This window comes from Dromiciops gliroides, chromosome 3, assembly GCF_019393635.1.
Source record: "Dromiciops gliroides isolate mDroGli1 chromosome 3, mDroGli1.pri, whole genome shotgun sequence".
Taxonomy (NCBI): domain Eukaryota; kingdom Metazoa; phylum Chordata; class Mammalia; order Microbiotheria; family Microbiotheriidae; genus Dromiciops; species Dromiciops gliroides.
Window position 1 is genome coordinate 437365025 of NC_057863.1, and position 22134 is coordinate 437387158.

The 22134-nt window shown below is 47.5% G+C and overlaps 2 protein-coding genes across 2 annotated transcripts; both read right to left on the reverse strand.

Moving 5' to 3' along the window:
* Window positions 1-7755: 7755 nt before the first annotated feature.
* Window positions 7756-9492, reverse strand: HOXD11 (homeobox D11). Its single transcript, XM_043998247.1, is given in 3 exon segments — window positions 7756-7991; window positions 8807-9419; window positions 9421-9492. Coding segments are annotated over 3 exon segments (921 nt in total).
* Window positions 9493-16758: 7266 nt separating this feature from the next.
* On the reverse strand, window positions 16759-17858 carry HOXD12 (homeobox D12). Its single transcript, XM_043990717.1, has 2 exons — window positions 17294-17858; window positions 16759-16997 (listed from the first exon to the last, which is right to left on the reverse strand). Exons 1-2 carry the CDS (start codon window positions 17856-17858, stop codon window positions 16759-16761), a joined length of 804 nt encoding a protein of 267 aa, XP_043846652.1.
* Window positions 17859-22134: the final 4276 nt, after the last annotated feature.

A 22134-nucleotide genomic window follows, 5' to 3' on the forward strand; every position in this document is an offset into this window, starting at 1 on the left:
TAGTAGACGTGGGAAGGGAAAAACAGAAGGGGGAGGAAAAGGGCAAACAGGCCAAGGATCCGCTGGACATGAAGTCCTAGGAGGAAAGTGGTTCCGAGTAATGCCCCATTCCCCCCAGCCCTCCATCCCAGACTCAGAACTGTGATCACTGTGGGGCTCAACATACACATTTCTCTTCGGCGGAAATGTGGGATTTCTCCTGACCGCATGCACTCTGGGACCCTGTGTGGTTTCATACAGGAGACAATTATTTGCCAGTAATGTGCTGTCAGAGAAACCGCCCCTCGGGTTTCCTTCATGAGAATGGAACTGGGATCTTCATCCCCACACACTTTTTAAAAGGGGAGGGGGGCAAGAAGAAAAGAAAAAGAAAGAAAATGGAAAAACAACAACAAAAAACCCTGACAGTCCAGACTTTGAAAGTTTTCCATAACTGGCTGGGCTGGAGGGGGAGGGAAATGCTAAGGTGTCATTCAGTTATTATGCAAAGAAAAATATGTTTTCCTTTTATGGATTTTGTAAAAGCATTGGTTTCTGACAAGTGCAAGGTACAAAAGGTTGTGGAATTTATTAATACATATTAAGAAGAATCAGGGCGATCAATAAAATTCTCATCTACATTCTTGGGCTACTTGGTAATTTTCTTGCTTCTGAAGGTTTTTAAAGAGTTATACCCTCTGTTGCCACACACGGGAAGATATTTTATTAACAAATCAATCGAGACTTTGTAAAGGATAAGATTAATAGTTAAGATTTAGCATAATGGCGTTCGCGTTATGAATTATTGAAAATTATACTATTGATTTTTCCCCTCGCTACTAACCAAGGAGGTCAATTTTTGTTTTAACACAAATCGTCAAATATTAAAAGCTATACTTTTGTCAGAAGTTGAATTTTTATAGTTCTCGGAGATTCCTAAAATTATTTGATGAGAGCTTTTGCTTTGTCAGAAAAAAAAAGGAAAAATCTCAATCCTCTATTTCCTCTGGTAAGCGAGGTCCACAAAGAGGGTTTGGTCTTGAGCTGTGGTCGTGAACATTTGGGGGGGGAAAGGACAACAACAACACAACTGTAGAAACTAGGAGTTTTATGAGAAACCTGTTTTGGCAATTTCCTTCTCTGGCTTTGGGAGCAGACAGCACTGATTCCAGCCACTGTCTCCAGCTATAGGAAGGCAGCAGCAGGGCGCTTTAACTTGGATTTCCAAAGACTTGTCTTAGAAGAAGGCATTAACTTGTCCTCTCCCTCCGAAGCTACAGTCCACTCTCCAGCTAAGAGTAAAGGGGGTGGGGATAAAGCACGGAAAGAAACACTGACCGTGAAACCAGTTCCTTCTTTCGAAGGGGTTTCTTTTTCTAAACCTCAACTCTTCTGAGGAGGTTCCCTGGACTTGGATTTCAGGCGGATACACTGAACTTGTGGATAAATCTTGTTTCCCGGTTGAGCTGAACACTCTTTGGGGCCTGAACGGCTTCAAAGCGCATTCAGTGCTTCTGTATTATTGGGGGATGCAAGCTAGATGATGCCTCGCAGACCTCCACGTGAAAGGGCGATTCAAATCTCCTCTTTCCAACAAACCACCTCGCCCCCCTCCCCAAATAAATCTCCTCTGTCCCTAGTGGAGTTAGAATTTTACATTATTATCTGGGATGCGTTTGTTTTCCTTTCCCCTGTAGCTGGCATTGTCAGAAACAATAACCCTATTTAAAATCTCGCTGTGGCCATGAGACAGACCTTTTAAAACCTTATACGCAGCTGTTCAAATACAACATCATTGTCAGGTTAAAGCCCCGACGCCTTTAACAGCTACAGTCTAAAGCTCTGTATTGGCCAGAGAGCTTAAACATTACCTTTATGGGGGGAAAGCTGTCTTAAGCTATGAACAAATAAATAAGACGTTTTCATTTTTAATATATATATTTTTACATTCTCTCCTCAATGCTGCCTGAAAGTCTTTTCCGTTACTATTTTAGCGGCAGCTGAGTGGTGGGCTCGCAAAGGGCATTTTCTCCCAATTGAGATCATTATCAGAGCCAATGCTAGGCTTTGCCCAAATCACAAAGTGTCGTGGACTTCACGTTGCTGAATACTGAGGACTGTTATTTTGCTTTCTAGAAATCCCTCCATCACTCTTCCCCCTTTATTTTACACTAATGCGGCAACCCACAGAGTGCAAAGAAGCCAAATACTATTTTCCTGGGCTCAGGCTAAGCTCCGACTGTTAAATCTAATCAGGAATTTTATGCCCATCAGATGGTCTTTCATAATCTTTATTTACACTTGAAGAAAATAAGGCAATCAGAAATATCCGATGCAAGTTTTTAGCTTACTGGGCTGCTTGCGGGTTTCGGAGGAGTTCCCTTAAAACAGAACTTGAGGTCTTATCCTTGCATTTGGGGTGTATCGGATATTACTCAGGTGGCTGTGAAAGACTCAGTCACCTCGGAGTCAGCTTTCATTTTCAATTTCTCCTCAGCCCCCCTCAGAAATTAATGTCTGACATGTTCTTGCCTAGGTCCAATTATTCTTCTCCCCCTTCTCCCTGTTCTAATTTGAAATAGTCTGCATGCAGTACGAGCATTTTGGCTTTCTCGATTTAAAATGAAAAAAATAAGCAAACTAGAAATAATAAGAGCGAATGAACTAGGAGAAAGAAGAAGTGAGACTACCATTAGGAGCGGAGGCTAATCTGAACAAGGAATGAAAACGTAGCTGTATTGGGGAGCAAGCAGTTATTTTGTTTATGAGTATTTAATGTAAGTATTGTTTTAGATCATATTTAGATAGGGCAAAGTCATTAACATTAATAATAAATCAATATTGAGCCATAAACGAGATATGCACCCTACATTCATACGGAAGGCTCGCTCCCCAATGCTATGCTCCGTTCCCAGGAAAAAATAAAGGAGACGCTTTACAGTTAAATTAGCATTTGTAATCAAGGGGGCACTTGTCTCCTAGATTTCCTGTTTCAAGGAAAATGAGGAAGGAACCCGTGCTGAGAGGAGACCTTTTGCGACTGGGATTGCCCGGATTCTAAACCCTAAACGGCCTCTAGCCTTCGGGAAAGGTTTCGGGGCTGCGCCAAGGTCGAGACTCTGTCTTCCGGCCTTCTCCCTCCCCACCTCCCTTCCCAATTCTCTGTTCTTTGGGGTGAGAGCTCATGGCCAAGGGAGAGAGAAGGGCTGAGGGGAATTCAGGGAGCTCTTCAGAGGCAATCACAAGCACAGGGGTGAGAGAAAATGAGCGGTTTTCAAATATTCAGAGAGACCCAAGGAGAGTCTCCTTTTCTAGACACACACAAAAAAAGGAAGCAAGTTGGTTCATTTCCCCTCCAAATAGAAGTCTAAGACCAGGTATTGCCTTCTGCCAATGTCAAACATCCAATATCCGTGAAAACAGGAAATATTTTTCTTTAGATTAAAGAAGATCCTACTTTTCTCATTCTCTCCTTCCTCTCCTCGACTTCCTTTCCCTTAAGAGATCCTGTTGGTCACTTGAATTTCTACACTTAGTGCTTGACTTCGAGAGAGGCAATAATTCGTTAACTAACGTAGGCTTTAGGATTTAGAAATCCAGACAGACCCTTTCTTTCTCCTAGGCGTCAAGCCAACGCAGCTAAGCTTTTCTGGAATGAAAATTGGAGAGCCTTGCCCTAACAGTAGCTGCTCCTCTGGCCGCAGTCACCCAGCCCAAGGCCAAGGGGCTTCTGGCCATCCAGATGGATTGGTGGAGCTTCGGGTCTCTCCGCCTTAATTCGTCTACCTGACTTGGAAACCGCTACTCAACTCTCAGTGGCACTTCCCCGGGTACCCGCGAACCATCCGGGGGCTCAGAGAGGAATCCTGGAACACTCGAGTCACGCTTCAGCCCATTAGAAACTAGGGGTGGGGGTGGGGTTGTGCAGTTGGAGAGTTGTGGGCAAGAAGGACAGAAGCGATCGTTTTTGCCATACCCACTCCCCCACCGAATGAGGCTTCCCAGTCACCTCTCGGGCAGATCTCTCAACAAAGCCAGGCCAGCCAGCCAGACGGAAACCCGAGGTTTCTCAAGCAACAAGCCAAACATTCGGATTTGCCCTCCTCGATCAAATTCGAAAGCTCCAGTTCCCGCCACCCTCTCGTCCTCTGCTCCCAAGTGGGGCAGCCCTGACCGATAACAAGAGTCCTGAGGGACAAGTTGCCAGTGGCGGGAGAGAAAATATATTCTAAGAAGAGAACCGCAGAACCCCAACGGATTGGCTTGGGTTACCTCCGAGGCCCCTACCCCACCCGAAGCTGTCTACTTCCTTGAGCCAGGGTTAGGAAAAGGGCGTCCCCCATTCCTCGCGCCTTTGACCAAGGGCCAGGAAGGATATGGAGGAGGGCCTGGCAATAGGGGGATCACCCTAATGACAGAGACGGCAGTATGGTATTTATTACGGGAGATACTCGGTGTGTGTTAACAAAGAACTTCGAGGAGGGGAGAAAACTCGACAGTCAATTTGGTTAAACTGATAAAATCCCAGTGGTCCCTCTTACACACTTCACCTGGATTAGCTCCCGGTGGATGGGAGCACAGAAGGCCAACACTTCCCCTAATGCTAACATAATTTTCTTTCTCTCCAAAGGGCAAGGCGTGAGGCTGGTTCTATGGGAGGGAGAAAGAGGAAAAAGCACTGGGGAAACCGACTGACTTTCCCCAAGGCGCCCAGAGGACTCCGAACGTTCACCGAATCTTTTCAAAATATGAGATACTTTTGTTTCCAAACTCTCCCTAGAATTATATAGAACGCACGTTTCTTAGACAGCTTCTGCAGATATCTTGTTCTTCCTTTCTACTTTTATTCATTTAAAATAACCAACTACCAGCTTACAACCATTACAAGGTTTCAAGTTGTTTTGGGTTTTTTTCCTCTCACTCCACAAATACATTACCAAATCTAAGGTTTCCTATTATTAAATAAAATTGGATCTTATTTCATTTGATGTCGTTATGATCAATTCCGAACAAAAGCTCCAAAATCTCTAGAAGCTTGAAGAAAGAGAGGATGTGGGCTTTCCATCTCTTCATTTTCCTCTCAAGATTAAAACCATATCTCCAACTATTTAATTAATTAGAAACACGACATCTACACCTTTTAAAATATGCATCTATTGGCCTTTAAGGTTTTTCCTGTGTTTCACCAGGTTATAACAAAAATAATTCCTTTTAAACACCTCATTTCTCTGAAACTGTTAGCCAGATATTTGTTTAAAAAATCTGTCATTCCGCTTACCCTCGTTCTCTTCCCCCCCCTTAATAAAATTTCTGTTCCTCCTTACTACAGATAAAACCGACTTTTAGAAAAATATTCCTATTGTGGCGCGGCTATCAATGAAAATTCTTATTACAGTATTTGGAAGAAAATGTACTGCAGCAATCTAACCAAAGTGAGGGTTTGTAGAACGTGAGCGCGCCCTCGTGTGGCTCTCTCTCACGATGCAATCTGGAATTGGTTTCCCTCAAGATTTTCCCTTCCAGGGGTAAACTTGTTACATTTAAACCCTGGGGCAGGGGGAGAAAAACAGAAACAAACCGATCTGATACGTTGAGTGATGATATGAAGGCACTGGGATTTTAGTGGCCTTCCAATGTCAGGAACAAAGCCAGACCTTCAAAAAGCTAATAATTCGATCTTGGGCTTTCCCCTCTAATTCACTCCCCCCGCCCCACAAGGGCTGAGAGGTTTTCAAAAATGCATATAGAATTCTATTAAATCCTGTGGTTTAATATTATTGAAGGTGCAATAATTTATTTGACAGGGCGACAAATTGGTTTAAAATATAATGAAAGACTAACTGTCTGGAAATAACTTCCCCCTTTCAGATGGCTCCTTTCCCCCCACCCCCACCCAAGTACAGTCTATCATTGGAGGAAAGGTGATAGCGATCTAAGCCCCCAAAATGGTGTTTCCATAACTGTTCTGGAGACACTGTTTCTGAAACATTATGATCGAATAGGGCTTTGCAAGGAAAAAAAAAACTCCGTTGCCATTAAGTTTACAGAATATTTGGAGGGAAATTAAGAGTATTGATCCTGAAATTAGAATTTGTTCAGAGATTTATGGCAATTCCCCTGATATAATTCTCAGCAAAGCCGTAAATGAGTGTGGGGAGGTGTATGTGCTGTGATAGTGGGTGGTGGTGGAAAATAACAGAAGAACCTTAGGGCGCCTAATTATTCAGAAAGGTTAAAGGTGATGACCTTGACATTTTGGAAGTTCAAAGGCATACACTTATGTTTTTGCCTCTTGCAAAGACTTTGCCATTTTAATTTTATTTTTCCTTTAGAGATAGCATTATCGGCCATCTTTTTAGTAGGTTTTAGTGCTGTTGTGAATTCATTTTTCGACTTTGGGCTTATAAGAAGCCACAGTCATAAGATCACCTTTGTCTTAAAAAAAAAAAGACAACCCCTTCTCACTCCACTTTATTGCACATTGCGGAAATCTTTTTTTCGCCCACCAGAAGGTGTATAATATAACCCAATTAAGCTGTTTAGAACTTCAGTTTTTATGGTGTTGTCTAGACAGTTCAAGGTTTTGTAAACAGCTTAGCCAGGTCACGCAACTAAAGTGCAGAGAAGACCTCAGTTACATTCTTTCAGTTACGAAATAAAGGCAGGAGATCTTTAGCACTGGGCTCTGAGCAGGGGATTACCTTTGTCTACTCACTTTATCCTGACTGGGAAGTAGCAACACTACTCTACAAACAAGGGACATAGTATCTTTTGAACTTTTTAGGGTGATGATTTTGATTTTTAAAATCAAATTTTGAAATCGTAAAAAGGATCAAGAATGAATTTGTGTTTCCCATGCATCTACGAAAAATGGGGGGGGTGTTCCTGTTTCCAGAAATTTCCCAAGTTTCCCAAGCTGGAGGAGGAGCGAATTATTAGCTCTTTAGAAATGCCTGCCGCCTCTGTCCCATCAGTTCTGATAGAAGGCAGAGAGCCATCTTTGGTGTCTCACACCCTGAAGGGATTAACTCTGAAAGTTACATTGAAAAGGAGCCAGCTGGGAATAGAAACCAACCCTGATTTTAACTCAGCTGCAAATGTTCTTCTTCCATTTTGGCTGGGGGATGGGGGTATGGGGTTCCTGCCAGTTCTCTTTGCTCCCTCAAATGTCCTGTTCAGACGCTAAAGTTCTTCAAAGAGGAAAATTCATACAGTGCATTGAGGATGGAACCTTCGTTTTACTAGAAACCATTTATTCACATGAAAAAGACAGTGGCCCATGCGTTTATATGACAGTGGAAACTTAGAGAGAGATCGAAGGTACATTTCCCAGAGTTTAAATAATCGCCATTCTTTTAGTGAAAGGAAACAGTTGACTCTAAGCTCAGAACAAAACACCTTAAGCAACACGGCCAAACGCACTACAGGTCCATCTGCATCACCACGAAGACTTAAGGGAGGGAGAGGGGAGACAAAAAAACAAAAACACTTTGGTGGTAAAATTGTAAACGGATGTTTGGATTTACCATTTTCCCCTTATTAGGCATCCGATCCGCCAAGACACCGGCATCTTCTGCAGGCATTGATCGCTGGGAAGTAACCGAGTTGACCGAGTTGAGTGTGGAAATGAAGCTTGGAGTTCCGAAGGGAAGATGAGTCATGTAAACCCAATGACTTTTTGCCTTCGGCGGGCAAGCTGAGTGAAGGGAGGAGGGGTGTGAGTGTGAGTGTGAGTGAGGGTTGAGGGAGGGGGAGGGGGAGAGATTTCTTGATCCTTCAGAATAAGGGGTTCCCAGTGAAATATTGGAGTCGATCTCTGTTCAGTTTCTTTTCTTTCATCCTGCGATTCTGGAACCAGATTTTGACTTGTCGGTCAGTGAGGTTGAGCATTCGAGACAGTTGGAGTCTTTTCTCTTTGTTTATATACACGTTGAAGAAAAATTCCCGTTCCAGTTCTCGGATCTGGTATTTGGTGTAGGGGCACCTCTTTTTCCTCGATCTCTGGGGGACCACTGAAATGAAGGGGAAAGAAAAAAAAAACTAGAGGACTAAATTGAGACCACCCAGCACTCTTCTTCGGCTACCCAGACCGCAACTTCGAGCTCTCTTGTACTTGATCAACTGTGTACTGGCCCCTGGTCAATCCCTCTACCAGGGGAAAGGGACCAGGGCAGGACACTGGGCTCCCCTTCTATAGTTAGTGACATCCCCTCATTCTCCTGAAAAGAACTTGCGTTTCTATAGAAATGATATATGTGCCGGGAGAAATTAAGTGCAGGTTTGTATAGATCTAATAGGTGTGTGTGTGTGTGTGTGTGTGTATACACATATGCATATGGAGGGACATATTTACATATGTATCTCTGCACACATATATGCATGTGGAGAAAAAGCTGTTTAGATCTCTCTGTGCCTTTCCTCCTGTTGCTTGGATAAGGTCCAGTTTAATGACCAACCTCCCCCTTCCCGCCCCCACTTAAAAAAAAACGAGGATGGAGCGAAGATGCCATTAGTGGCCCTGCAAGCAACTGTTGCAAGAAATCTTTTCTTTCTCTCTTCACTGCCCCCCGTCCCCCCAAACAAAATCCTCTTTGCAACAATTAATATCCTCCTCGAAGAATACCTTAAGCCCACCTAAATTGGTTTCCTATCGTAAACACGCTTTACAACGGGTAGAGAAATCTTATAGGATATATAAACTCCTTCGAATGCTTATAAAATGGCACATAAAACGCCGGCTGCCAGAGGGTGGGCCCGGGCTCGGCTGCACCCCCCCCCCCCCACCTCCTCCCCTACCCTCCTCCTTCCCCCTAATCCAGGTCCCTACCTGCACCTCCGATCTTCTCCGCCCCCGCCTCCCCTGGGGGGGCCTCGCCACTGGAGCCGCTCTCCGCTGCCCCCTTGGGCTCCGGCCCCGAGGGGGCTTTGCCGCAGGGACTCGCTGTGGCCGGAGACTTCAGGCCGCTCTTTTCAACGTCCCCCTCGGGCTCGCCGCCGGCCTGAGGCGGCTGCTGTTGCTGTTGCTGCTGAGGCTGCTGGGGTTGCTGCTGCTGCTGCTGCTGCTGGTACGGGGGTCCTGGCGCCGCCTCGTAAAACTGGTCGAAGCCCTGGGGCAGGATCCCATTGCGTCCCACAGTGCTGTAGAAGTTAGAGGCGGCGCCCGAGGGGCCGTGGGGACCGCAAACGGGTTCGGCAGCCTTGAATAGCATATCGGGCCTCCGGCTCCCGGGCGGCAGCAAGTCCCTGTGCATCACCTCCTCCGCCGCGTAATAGGGAGCGTAACTGCCCCGGTATTGCCATTTACCGCGCTCCAAGCCGTAGTCGCGGAACGCCACTTCGCGCACCGGTTGGACGTGAGGCAGGTTGGAGGAGTAGGGGAAAGTCATTTGACAAGACGACGTCTGCGACAGAAACGAGGGCTTGCTGGAGAAATCCGAGGGGGGCCACGTAATAAGCGCAGCCCGGCAGATACATATTGGCTGCGCTGGGGCCGCAGTCGTCAAACTCGGTCATGTCTTCCTCTGGGCGATGGCGAGCGACCGGGAGATTTCCGTGCCTTGAACAAGATCCATCTATTGCACAAGAGGCTTTGGACAGGATCAACTAAGAAAAAATCCCCACCGTGTGCTGACGTGCAATTCATCTTGATTGATTCTGGTGGTAATTATGTCACGTGACTCCATGGAGAAATGTCCTTATATCTATATCAGTCTTTCACCAAGACTTCCCGGGATCTCTCCTGGCGCCGAGGCAGGCACACACTTGGGGGGAGCCCAAAGGGGGGGGAGGGGACGGTTTTCTCCGCCCAGCCCTGGGAGGCGAGGAGGCATAGGTAGATCTGGAGGCGAATCACCTGAGCGCCGGCGCCTGTTCGGGGCTCTGGCTCCACATTGCCAGAGAGACAGCTGGGTGCATCTGCAGCTAGCCTCCAGCCCCCCTCAGCCTCAGCCGCCCAGGCGCCCTCCTTCCCCTCTCTGCTTTAAATACACGGAGGTAACAGGAGGAGAAAGGTCCGGAGGAAGCGTAAGAACGAGGTGCGAAGGTGTGAGACTCTCAAATCTCTCTTAAAAAAAAAAAAAAGAGCAACCCCCCCCCCCGCCCAGCGTCCCTCACCCCCAATGACCACCACTTCTTTCACAGTCTCACTCAAAGCTTGTTGCTTCTTGTTCAAGGGGCGTAACTGAGAAGCAACTCTCAGAGGCAAGGGAAGCCCTGATTTACATGTTAAGTCGGCTTTGCAAATTCGCCTCAGTCACAAGTCCTCTACTAACCGCGATACAAAGGTTCCAAATAAAGCTAGGGTCAGCTTGCTCTTTTAGTATATCTCACCATGGAACTCAGACAAGTATCCATTCACATGCACCCACACACCTTCACTCTCTCTGTCTTTCTGTCTCTCAAACACAAGCGCTCGCGAGCACGTATAAGCACACACACACACACACACACACACACACCACACCACACCACCACCAATGCCAATACGGTGTACACCAGTGCGCTAAAGCAAGGGGTGGTTGCTCAAACAGACCCGCCAAAAGGGCTTCTCTGGCTCTGACGTTTCTGGAACCTGGATGTTCTAGGGCTCAGGAGGAACAAAGGGATGAGGAGTCTAATTCACAAGGTGAAGACACTTACGTTTTCACTCCTGATTACTCAAGACTCTAGATTAATCCTCATCTTTTCCCAAACTCCCCCGTTCCCTCTCGGGGGCACATCCAGGGGACTTGAATGAACTCACTCAGACTTATGCTAACCCGAACATGTCCTGGGGTGGGAGGCTTATTTAGAAGCCAATCCACACACTCTATCATCAAAATCTCTCCCCTTTTCTCCCCCCACCCCCGCGCCTTGTCACCCAGCCTTGGAAACTATTATTCACTCGGGCAGCCTGGGCCCCAAAGCTCTTGGTCAAGGGTCTATCAGAGAACTGTAGCCCCTGTGCTCCTGTCGCAAAGACACAAACGCTTTCTAATCCCCACCCAGGCGTCTCAATTTCTTCTTCAGAAGCCTAGACCTGGATCTGCCCGGCCCAGAGGCCACTGACAAGCCTTCCTACCTGAGTTTCACCTCCTGGAGGGTTGGGAGCTTTCCAAAATGAAAGGAGAGGGAAATGGGGAGGGAGGGGGGAAGGGGAGACCAACCTCCCCCTCCCCCCCAACAAATCTTGATTATTAAATCAAAAAGACACTGGGCGACAGGAGGAAAACTTCTGATAGGGGAGTCCCTCTCTTCACCCGATCTCACCCCGAAACGCTGAGGCCTTAAAGCTTCGGCAAACACGGCGGGGTGTGGGCAACCGCTCCTAGGAACGCACGGAGCTGGCCTCAGTGCCCATCACCTCTTCTGCCCACTGTGCCGAGAGCCAGGGAGGAAAGAGGTGGTCGAAGCTCATATCTAATTTCTGGACGATATCTTTCTCCTCCTCACCCCTCCTTTCCCTCCCTCCATATTCCCCCCCTCCCCGCCCCCTACCCCCTCCTTCCTACACACTGCGCAAACAGGTCTATGGAGAGTGAGCCTGGAGGGCAGAGTGTCCTCCCCCGAGGCAGAGCCGCCCCCTGGGGGTGTCTCTGAGGTATCCCCCTCCCCTCCCCGACAGCTCCCACCCAGGTTTCCGTCTGCCCGCCTCCTCTTCTCTCTCTACGGTTCCTCTTTCCCCCTTCTTACTAAACTCAGACCCCCCAGGAAGGCGGTTCTCTCCCCTGTTTGCTAACCTCGTCCCAAACCTTCCCTTCTTTGTACTGTTCTGCGGCGCCCCGACCTCGTTCCTAAAATGGCTCCCCAGATACTCAGCAGCTGGCATAATAGCGAGCTCTGCGTCCAGGGCGGTTTCTCTGGGGACTCGAGGAGGTTCTTTTCTCTGATTGTGGGAAATCTAACTTCGGGCCCCCAGCTTCTCTCTGAGTTCCTCTGGGTGGGGTATATGGATCCCAAGCTCTCATCTGGAGACCCTAGGTGCCCCTCTCCACCACTGCTCCCCTCTTCCCCCCAAAATACAGAGGTCGCTGACCATCGCGGAAGAAATTCGACAAGAGCGAGCAACTCAAGTTCAACGACATGGCGACGCTGGGATTAGTCGAAACCCGTGTTTTAGGTGGGGAGGGCGCGCCATCTGCAAAGGCTGGCAGGAGGGAAGGGCGAGGTGTTGGGGTCACACTCGTCCCCCTTAACGTGGACCACCCCGGCATCCGTTAGAGGGGTGCAATCCATCTCCAGCTTCACACTTCACAGCATTATTTCGCTGGTTTCCCCTTTCAGAGTCCCCCAGCACCCCAATCTCTCAGCGTTGGGACCACCGCAGCTGCCGCAGTCCCTCTCCCTGCCTCAGATCCTCACAGCAACCCCCCTGAAAAATCCACAGCCTTCTCAAGGACGCCCGCTAACCGCGGACCTTACCGTCAGGATCCTGGCTCCCTTGGCTCCAGATCCACCGGAATCGACTGCATCCTAATCCAACTGGTGTGTCCGCCAGCCCTCGGGGCGAATCCCGCAGTTCTCGCAGAGGGGACGTTCTCTTTTCCGCCTGGACAAGATGCGGTATTTTTGTGCCACCCAAGATAAGACACTAACTTGACCTTAACTTTGTTATGGCGCCCCTAGTATCTGGAGAACGTGAACAGACACTGTCTGGCAGCTCTCGTAAAAACTGACTGGGGAAGAGATTCTGAGTCATTTCATTTATTGCCACTACAGTTCTGCAAGAAAGCTTTTCCTCACTGCCAAACTTTAATTATTTATGCTCTTTTAGGAAACGAAAGAAGCAAAAAGAAAACCACCCGGAGCCATTTAAATCCATTTCTTTGCTTTCTGAATTGCTTATTGAGTTAAACGAGTGGAAGAGGCAATATCTGGTGCAAAGATAATCTTTATGTCTATTGGTTTTCTATCCGAATGTAAATATGTTTTATACGTTGCCTCCTCCACCCTCCCTCCCTCAAGAATTTTAGATTAGCTTTTGGGACTCCTGAGTGAGGGTTTGTGACTGGGTGTCCATCTACTAGATCTTCAGAATCCGAGAAAGACGGGTAGATATTAATATTCACTTGGTTTAGGCATTAGGGATCCACTAATTTGCACTCAGTGTAACCCCCCCCCCGTCTATTTATTCCAAAAGGTCATAGTTTCGGATTGGAGGCATTAAAGAACTTCCGTTTGTTTGTTTGTTTCCTGAATTGTTCTCAACCTATTTACAAATACCAGTTCCGTTCTCCGAGTGCAGAAGCTCCAAGGTGGGTTTTGGGGATCATACTTACTAAGGAGAAAAATCTGCCTTAAAAACAAAACAGACAAACAAAACCCTAAGATTTCTAAGGAGGGAGTTTTTCAGTATGTCTGGGAAGCGATTAGAGACCAGATTGGTCTCATTTATCAGATTTCATTTGGTAATCTTTTGTTTATTATTACTTTTAAAATTTGAAATCTCTTCTAGGCTTACGGAGCGAGTGTACCCAAGGCTGAAGAGAAGATAACAGGCTTTGTGGGCTCTGTCGAAAAAGGGAGATTTGAAAACCCCCCCACACACATACACACGACACACACATACACACCACACACACACACACACACACACAAAGAAAGAAAGAAAGAAACCCAAACCAGACAAAAGGACGGCTTTGCATTTAGAATTGTTTCAGGCATCGTTCGGGGTGGGGTCGGGGACTTGTGGAATTCCATAATATGTGTATTTTCAGCGTCCTCTCACTCCCACAAGATTCTAAGTGTGGCTGGTTATTTAATTTTGGAAGTGATTTTTCCCCCAAGAAGAGGTCCTTGTTAGCTCTGAGGCTGGCATTAGAATAACTCCATGTTTCCATGTCTTTTCACAAGTGCTCTTTATATAAACGCAGTCCATTATTGTCTGCCTCTTGTCTTTGTTCATTTGGTCTCCTTGCTGGAAACCAAATAATATAGACGAGGGATAGTTGGAAGCTTGCTTCTTCTTGGGCGCTCTCAATTTAGCCTTTATTTTTGCATTATGAAGATATTCCTAAACCGGTTTTGCCTCAACCTTCTTTCTTCGACATTATGCTTACAGAAGGAAAAGTTTTAAAATATATCAACGAGCTTAAGAAGGGAGTAGGAGTGGGAGTCTGCAATTTCCATAACAGGAACTCTCGATTTTGCTAATTCATTGCTTTGTTAATATATCACCTCAATGTTTTCTCCCAGAGCTCCAGCACAAAGTAACACAGAATTTGGGTGTGATGAGTAGGTATGTTAATCTCCGTCCTGACTTAGATATTCAATGTCTTCCCTTCAAACTACTTCTGAGAGCTCAGTCCTCATTTCCCCAATGTGATCTCTACGTATTATTGGGGATGTATATTGGAGCAGAATATGCCAGTCAAGCTTAGCTTTGTGGCCTGCCATTGTTAGGAGAACAGCTTAGCAAGAGGTCGGGCTCAGAAGTTTCTCATCCAAATTGGAACCATATTAAAGGATAGGAAGCCCAGCTCCTGGTTTCCCAGATACCAGAGTTACCAGTAAACATGCATAACAAACCTAAGATTATGTAGGGTGGGTCACCATTTTTTATTTAGATATCTAAATATACTGATACTCTTCCTTTTGTCTAGGTGAACGCTAAAAATCTGTATGAGATTTCCCTCCTGTTGACGTTTAATATTCAGCATAATATACAGTTTCACCAATGGCTTGGAAACCATTTTCGCATTTAATGAATAGTAAACACCCGCTTCCAAGCCGTAGCCAGAGAAGGAAAATAAGCCCATGAGTCTGAAAAATATTAAAAGGAGATCAAAATCCATTCGAAATTAAAAGGGAAAAAAAAGACAGCATCCCGTGAGGGGCTCCAGTTGGCGTCATGTATTTATTTCCACTGGAAACGTTTTTTATTCATCCGGTTAAATACAAGCTATTGTTTCCGTTACAAAACATGCAAAACCACTATAGATGGCCAAAACAAATTAAACTATTCTACTTAGGCAGCTGAGGTTATTCACAGATTTCAGAGCGTTATCACCCGGGTCTCAGCCTGTTTGAGGTTAGCACTCCCCATTTAGGCAGCTGAGCAACACATTGAAAAGAAATCACTGGACCATTAGAACGAAGTCCCTACACTCCATCAGATATTTTTCTTCCTCCCAGTTGGAGAAAAGAGACTGAGAAGGCAAGGGAAAAGGCAAAGGGATGGAAGTGATTTTCTCCAGCCCTTGGGCCCAACCCCTGCTAAGGCATAGAAGGTTTTTGTACAGTTCAACAGAGGTGAACTGGGAAATGACATGGGGTAAAGGTAGCATTTGACTGTGGTCAGGGAAACTAACGAAGAAAGCCTTTTTCTTCAAAGAGAAAGCTATAAGAACAAGAGTTGTAAGAGAGAAAGAGCAAGAGATCCCCCAAAGAGAAAGGAGAACAGGAAGAGAGAAAGGCTTAGAGCCCTGGGCCAGGCTCCACCACTGGTTTGGGGAGAGTGAACTAATGGGAGTGGGAGACCTCCTGGAAGAGAAGTTAGCTTGGGCATCGCCGAGCTGTCTTTTTCACCGGCCCAGTGAATAAATGAGAGGCTGTAGGGTGGGTGGGCAATGGGGCCTCATTTACGTCCCCCGACTGGAGAGGCTAATTTCTCCCTCTCCTTCTAGTAGCCCATTATCGTGATTTAAGAAAGAAAGGAGACACCTTTCCCCACTGCGACTGGAAAATCATATTTACAGTTAAGGCAGAAACTCTGCCTCCATGGGAACGGAACAGACGAGCAATGCCCTGGAACAGAGCTCACAAGTCGAAAGAGGCTGGAAGATTTTGCTTGACTTGTGGGCCTTGGATTGCTTGAGGTTTGGAGGGGACTGGATATTGAAGCTAATTTTCCCAGCCCTAGGCCCCCGGGCTCTGGAAGGAGGTGGCTAATAGCTTGCGGACTTACCTAGTTCTTACTCGCAAGCACGCCACCTACACCCACAAACACAAACCCAACCAGAGCAGAAAGAGAATCAAGAGGTTCCCTAAATCTTTCAGGTGTTTTGTTTGCTTCTCACACACACACACACACACACACACACACACCCCGCCCTTGGCTCTCTCTCCCGATCCCTCCCCTCCTCTCCTCGGACCCGCCTCTGTCCTGCAGTCCCTAGAATACTGAGAGTAGCTTTTGTGTTACTAACTGGGCTGGGTTGGACTGGAGGCGGCTGGGAAGAGAGCCTGGAGTTCCGAGAGCCTGGCCCGCTCTTCTCTAACAATTAAAATATTCGGCTCACTCCCCTCCTTCTCCCCGAAGCAGGGGTCTCAGGCTCTCTGGAGGGGTAGAATCTTACAAGGAGAGCTTTCTCTTCTAGGAGAAAGGCTTTCTTCCTTGGTTTTCCTAGGTTCAGCCATGGCTCCGTCTGTTGCCAGGTGGGAAAAGGGGAGGAGGGAGAGGACTGCATAAGGACAACGGAACTCAAAGACAGGTTTCTGGTGGAACTTCCCAAGCTCGTGGTTTCTTCACGGTTCCCTTATTTCTATATCCGCCTCCCGTCGGAGGCTGACCAGCTTCTCCCTTTCCAAGTTCCTACCTCGAGCAGTCCTCCAGCACAACCATTTTGGGGTAAGGCAAAGAGAAGAAAGGCCAAGGTTGGGCCAGGCCAAGACCTGTCCAACTTCTAGTAGTGGAGAATTGAGCGTGAAACGAGTCCTTTACAATCATTGGAGGAGAGGGAGAGAGAAAGAGGTGAAAGAAATATTCCATCCCCCCTTCCTTCCCACCCCTACCCCGACCCAAGTTCTGGAAGTGAAGTGCCCCCAAACTGGGCCAAGTCTGTGGGCGGGAGGCGACTAGGGCTAGTAGAGAGTGAGCGCCTGCTCTCTCAGCACCACCCTTTTCTTCTTCATCCGCCGGTTCTGAAACCAGATTTTGACCTGTTGATCGCTCAGGTTCAGTCTGTTGGACAACTCCTTCCTCTTCTGACGATTGATGAACTCGTTGAGAAGAAATTCGTTTTCCAGTTCTGCGATCTGCTGCTTAGTGTAGGGCTTCCGTTTCTTTCGGGCTCTCCCCTGGGCCGCCCCCCAGGGCAATCCTGAAACACAGCCCCCCCCCGCATAGCCCCGGGGGCACTGGTTATCACCTGAAGAGCCCTGTTCCCCCCACCCGCAGGCCGCACTGTATCCGAGCTGGTCCCAGTCCTACTTGCTCTTCTTTCATTCCGCGCCCCCGTCCCCCATTCCCTGACACTCTAATGACACATTCGCCATTCATCCCTCCCTCCCTAACCCAGCCAGTGACCGAACCCCAAGGCGCAAGGACAATCTGGGGACTTTGGGCTATTAGGTAGGTTAAGAGAGGAAAATGGGGAGCGAATCCCAAGCAATTTACCGTCGGGTAGCGAAGGTCGAAGGCAGGAGGCTACGCTGGCCGCCTGCACTGTCACGTTCAAGTTGAGCGAGCCCTTGGCGTCGTCCTTGAAGCCTGCGGCACAGGGGTTCCCTTCCAAAAGAGCTGCTGACCCGTGCACGCTCCGCGCCATGCCTGAGTAGTCGTACTTGGCCGGCTTGAGGCCAACTCCTGGAGCCAGGCTAGGCTCATTGCTGAAAGCTGGCCTGGGACGGCTGCGCTCCTCCGGCCTCGAACCAGACTCGGAACCATAGTATTTACCTTGATCTTCTGGGCCCTCCTTGCTGCTCGGGGGGTGGAGGTTGAGGGGCACCGAGCCTGGGAGGTAAGGTTGGGTATAGCTGCCGAAGGCTGCGTGGCCTGGGGGCTGAGCGGCGCAAGAGCTGGCCGCAGACCAGGGCAGAGAGCCTCGGGGGTAGGAGATGGGGGGCAGAGCCGCCAACTGGCTGCCATTCGCCCGAAGGTTAGAGAAATAGAAGGAATCCGGCGACTGCAAATTCAGAAGAGACCCCACATACCCGGATCTGTAGAGACTGCGATCGCACATCTCCAACAAAGGACTTCAGCTGGTCTTACAGCAGTATTTAGTTACAACAGGGAATAAGAGGACAGGCTCAAACGATTGGACGAAACTTTGCGTTACAGGTTCTTCAAAGCCGGTCATTTCAGCACCGCCTACATCCCCCTGACCCTATTTTTTTTTAAAGAGTATTATGATAACACTTGGAATATTAGATATTTCTAATACTCTGCAGCAGGAAAGAGGGACATGAGGTTTTCAGATGTGGAAAGGGAGGGTTATGGGAGTCTCCTCTGTGTCTCGAGACCCTAAGATTGGGGGGTAAAAAAGCGAGCCCAACCATTTGCCCAACTTTCCATGAGGTACTTTCATTGGGCCCTCTGATTGGCGTTATTTTCTCTTCATCCCAGTCTAGTGACTTGGAGCCTGGGTTTCTTTTCATTACTTTCCCATACTGTTTCCTCTTCTGCTATGTAAGGAGTGCCACCAGGCCCCGATCCATATCAAAACACACCAGAGGACGGAGGGCACACGAGCGATTTAAAAACCATTATTAGCAGCATCAAAGTGTGCTGGGCTGAGTTGGTCACCTCACTTTAAAAGTCACCATCTGTACATTTTCACGGAGATTCTGGAAAAGATCGATCTGGTCCATTTTCCCTTTCATTATCTAATGCGAGGCAGCATAAAGTTAATTAATTTAAAGGCCCAAACGACCGTCCTCTACACAGGGCCATTAGCCTGACCAAAGTTTACAGCTTATGGTTAATGATGCTTTGTAACATTTGAAACGGGAGTTTGCATTCGTCTATTTGGGGAGTTTCTTTACCAAACTGGGAGATTGGGAGTATTTAAAGCTGTCCCAGTGTTAGTTGGAAGTTCTGTTGCCCCAGCCTTGGAAGGAAACGCTCATCAGGGTAGCCGCACAAACCCCACAATCTCCTTTGGATTTCGGGGGTGGGGGAAGTGGTTCTCAGGTAGGTCAGATTTTAAAAACAGAACCAGAGAATCAATTCCTCCATAGCTGGAGGGGAAATAAAAACTCGAGAGGAAAGAACCAAGGTAGTTTGCAGGGGTGACTGATAGATCCGCTAATTGCTATAAACGGCTTCATTTCCACCTTCTGCTCTCACCTTGGTAGGGCTGTAACTGAAAAGCTGAGGAAACCATGGGGCTGGGTGGTCTTTGGCTTGCGATTGAAGATCTGAAGACAGAACCTTCAGGAAAGAGTCCTCTGGTTTGTAGGGTTGGGATGATCGAGATTCGGAGAGCCCCAGAAAAAAGAGAGATTGGGGAGGGGGCAAACCCGTGGGAAGCGGTCCAGGAGTGGAAGACCCCGGCCAGGGACGCGGGACGAGCTAAGGGACAGAGATTGCAGCTTGTTTGGACTGATGGAAGAAGCGAGGCGATGAGAATGAGGATCCGGACCGGCATTCAGAGAATGTGGCTGGAAGGTAAGAAAATTGGCCCAAACGAAACGGAGCCCTACGGTATAGGTGGGAAGAAAGGCAGTGAGCCGAGGAATAAGGCAATTTCAAGACGTTACTCTCCTTCCCCAGCGATTCAAGGTGGATGGGTTTGCATGATATGGAGTTGGATCTGTAAAACCAAAATGTGGGTCTAGTAGTTGGGATTCGGGTGTACATCCGTTTGTAAACAAGACAGGTTTGGGGATACCCCCAGTTGGGCCAATGTGCCAGCAGAGACTAGTTCCCCCAAAGAGTGCTCCCAGTCTTTCCTTGTGTGAGGCTAGGTGAGGAAGGGATAGGCAACCCATCCACCAGGTCAGAGGCGGATCGACCAGGGCAGGAAGGGGATCTTGTCACGAAGCCGACCGGCCCCACCTCCCTTTTCAGCTTCCAGAGCCCAACTCAGAAACCCGTGCAGTTCCGACGACTCTCTCCTGTAGCTCCTCTCCAGGCACAGCTTCATGAGGACCAAGCTTGAAATAGTTAAAAGCTCCAGATGAAAGGCAAAGACCACACAGGAATCGCTGGAGGGCACGGTTGACCACCGTTCAGCTCGTTGATTGTTTATTATGTCGACCAATTGGGCAGCTCTTGGGAACTCATTGGTTTCTAGTCTCCGGGACCTGGGTGAGGCCTGGCCTAAATGTCCAGGGACTTCTTTTAGATCGTCGGAAGTCGGGTTTCCTTAGGAAGGAATGGATCTCTTCTTCCTGCTTCACTTCCCCTTCTTTCACCTCAGAGGGTGAGGGATCAGGAGTCTTAGCTCAGTCGTATTTTGATAGGGAATGGCCTGGAGACGCTCTGGATCCTTAGTCCTTATTCGTTAAAATGAAAACCCTTTAAAATTGCTCCCCAAGGCCTGGACAGCCCTGACATATTCTACCTTAGGAAATGCGCCCAAGCTGGTTAGCTTCAGCTTGATAATAGGGGCTGAGGGGCCCAGGAGGGAAGGATAGGTGGGATTTCTGTGCAGGCCTTGGGCTCATGCCCTCAGAAAGAGCAGGCCAGGGCTCAGTTGCCAAGCCGAGTTCTGGGTTAGATGTGTGTTTGTACAAAACTCAAGGCCCGCTCCGATGAAGTTTGGGACTGAAGAAATTTGATTATAACTCTAAGGAAGGGGTGTGTGGGTATGATTTTAGCTCCCGAAAAGATAGTGTTTGAAATTTATTTTTGTAAGGAAATGAAATTAAAAGCAAGTTTACAGATAAAACAAAGGCAGACTGACTTCATCGCTCCGAAAACGTCTTTATTAGATTGGCAGATATCCCCTCACTCCCTGTCTCCCTCGCCCGGTCTATGTTCATTTCATGATGGAGTTTATTTTTTAAATCATATTTTCAGGTAGAAAATAACATTTCCTCCTTCCCAGGGAGTGTGTGGGGGGGAGGGGGTTGCGTAGGTCCCGGGGGGTGGGGTGTGGAGTAGAGATAAATCCGAGCTGGGCTGCAGTGAGACATTGGAAAAAAGAATTGTATTGCTGAACTGAGCCTCCTTTCCAATCAATGCCTCCTAATGTCCAGCAGGTGGCAGAATAGCTCTATCCCACCGCGCAGTCTTGGGAGGTTTTGCAAAGAGCGGGTCAAGATCAATGGTAAAGGGCTACGTAGCTGTCTCATGGTCGGAGACGCAACTCGGCCCTGGGACCTCGACCATTGCACTGCTGAAAGGGGCGGGCGGGGGCAAGTGAGGGAGCTGGAGGATCTCGAAGTTTGCAAGGTGGTAGATAACCTACTAGCAGCTAGGAAACTGTAAGCGGAATTTGAGGGTCCTTGAATCACTTTCTGAAGCACATTTAATAGAACTACTGCATCATGCACACAACGACGCAGTTCACTGTCTCTTTAATTTAGCTGATATAGTTTATAGACTTCCCCCTCAAGTTAGGTACTATCCCCTAACCTTTCAAGCTGCAGACTTTCAAAAGAATACTTTCAAAAGAGGTTTGCTCCTGTAACAACCATAAGCACGTGTTATATATACTAGTTAGGTCCATATGTATACAAAATACAATCTCTCTATCCCTCCCACCTTCCCTTCCTCCTCTCTCCTCACACCTCCCTCTCCCTCCCTCCCTCTCTCTCTCCCTTCCTCTCTCCATTTCTTCCCTAACTCAATTTCTTCTTCCCTCCTCCCGCTGTAATTCGGGGTATAAGAGAAAAGCATATAAATAGCAAACACTTCATCTGTTATTGATTTAGCCGTCAATTCAAATTCCACTGTAGGGGTTTTGAAGGCGGTTTTCATCTCAGACAAGCCTGCAATTCAATGTCCCGCTAAAGTAAACTGAGATGCAAACTAGAGATCTTGAGTAGAGGTGAAACTGAAACCTAAAGCAAGGCCAGAAAACTCTGGGAAGTATGAAAAAGTGATACAGATTTTTTTTAAAAAGGATATATGCTGTGAATATTCTTGTTTAAAGATGAAGAACAAGTTGGAGTTTGGACATGAGAAAACGAGGTGGTGTTAAGATGAAAACATATCCATCGGTGGAAAATAACAGAAAATATCTTTAATTTTCACTTTTTTTGTGGGACAATGAGGGTTAAGTGACTTGCCCAAGGTCACACAGCTAGTAAGTGTTAAGTTTCTGAGGTCGGATTTGAACTCAGGTCCTCCTGAAGCCAGGGCCTGTGCTTTATCCTCTGTACCATCTAGCTGCCCCTCCAGAAAATATCTTTGAAGCCTTCCTCATCGAAAGGATTGGGCCTGGACAGCCTTGCTCAAAAGCCAATGGCTTTGTTGGACATCCTGTGTTCCCCACACTGTTTACATGTGTATATGTATGTGTATGTGTATATGTACATGTATATGTCTATGTATTTTTAATGACTCAA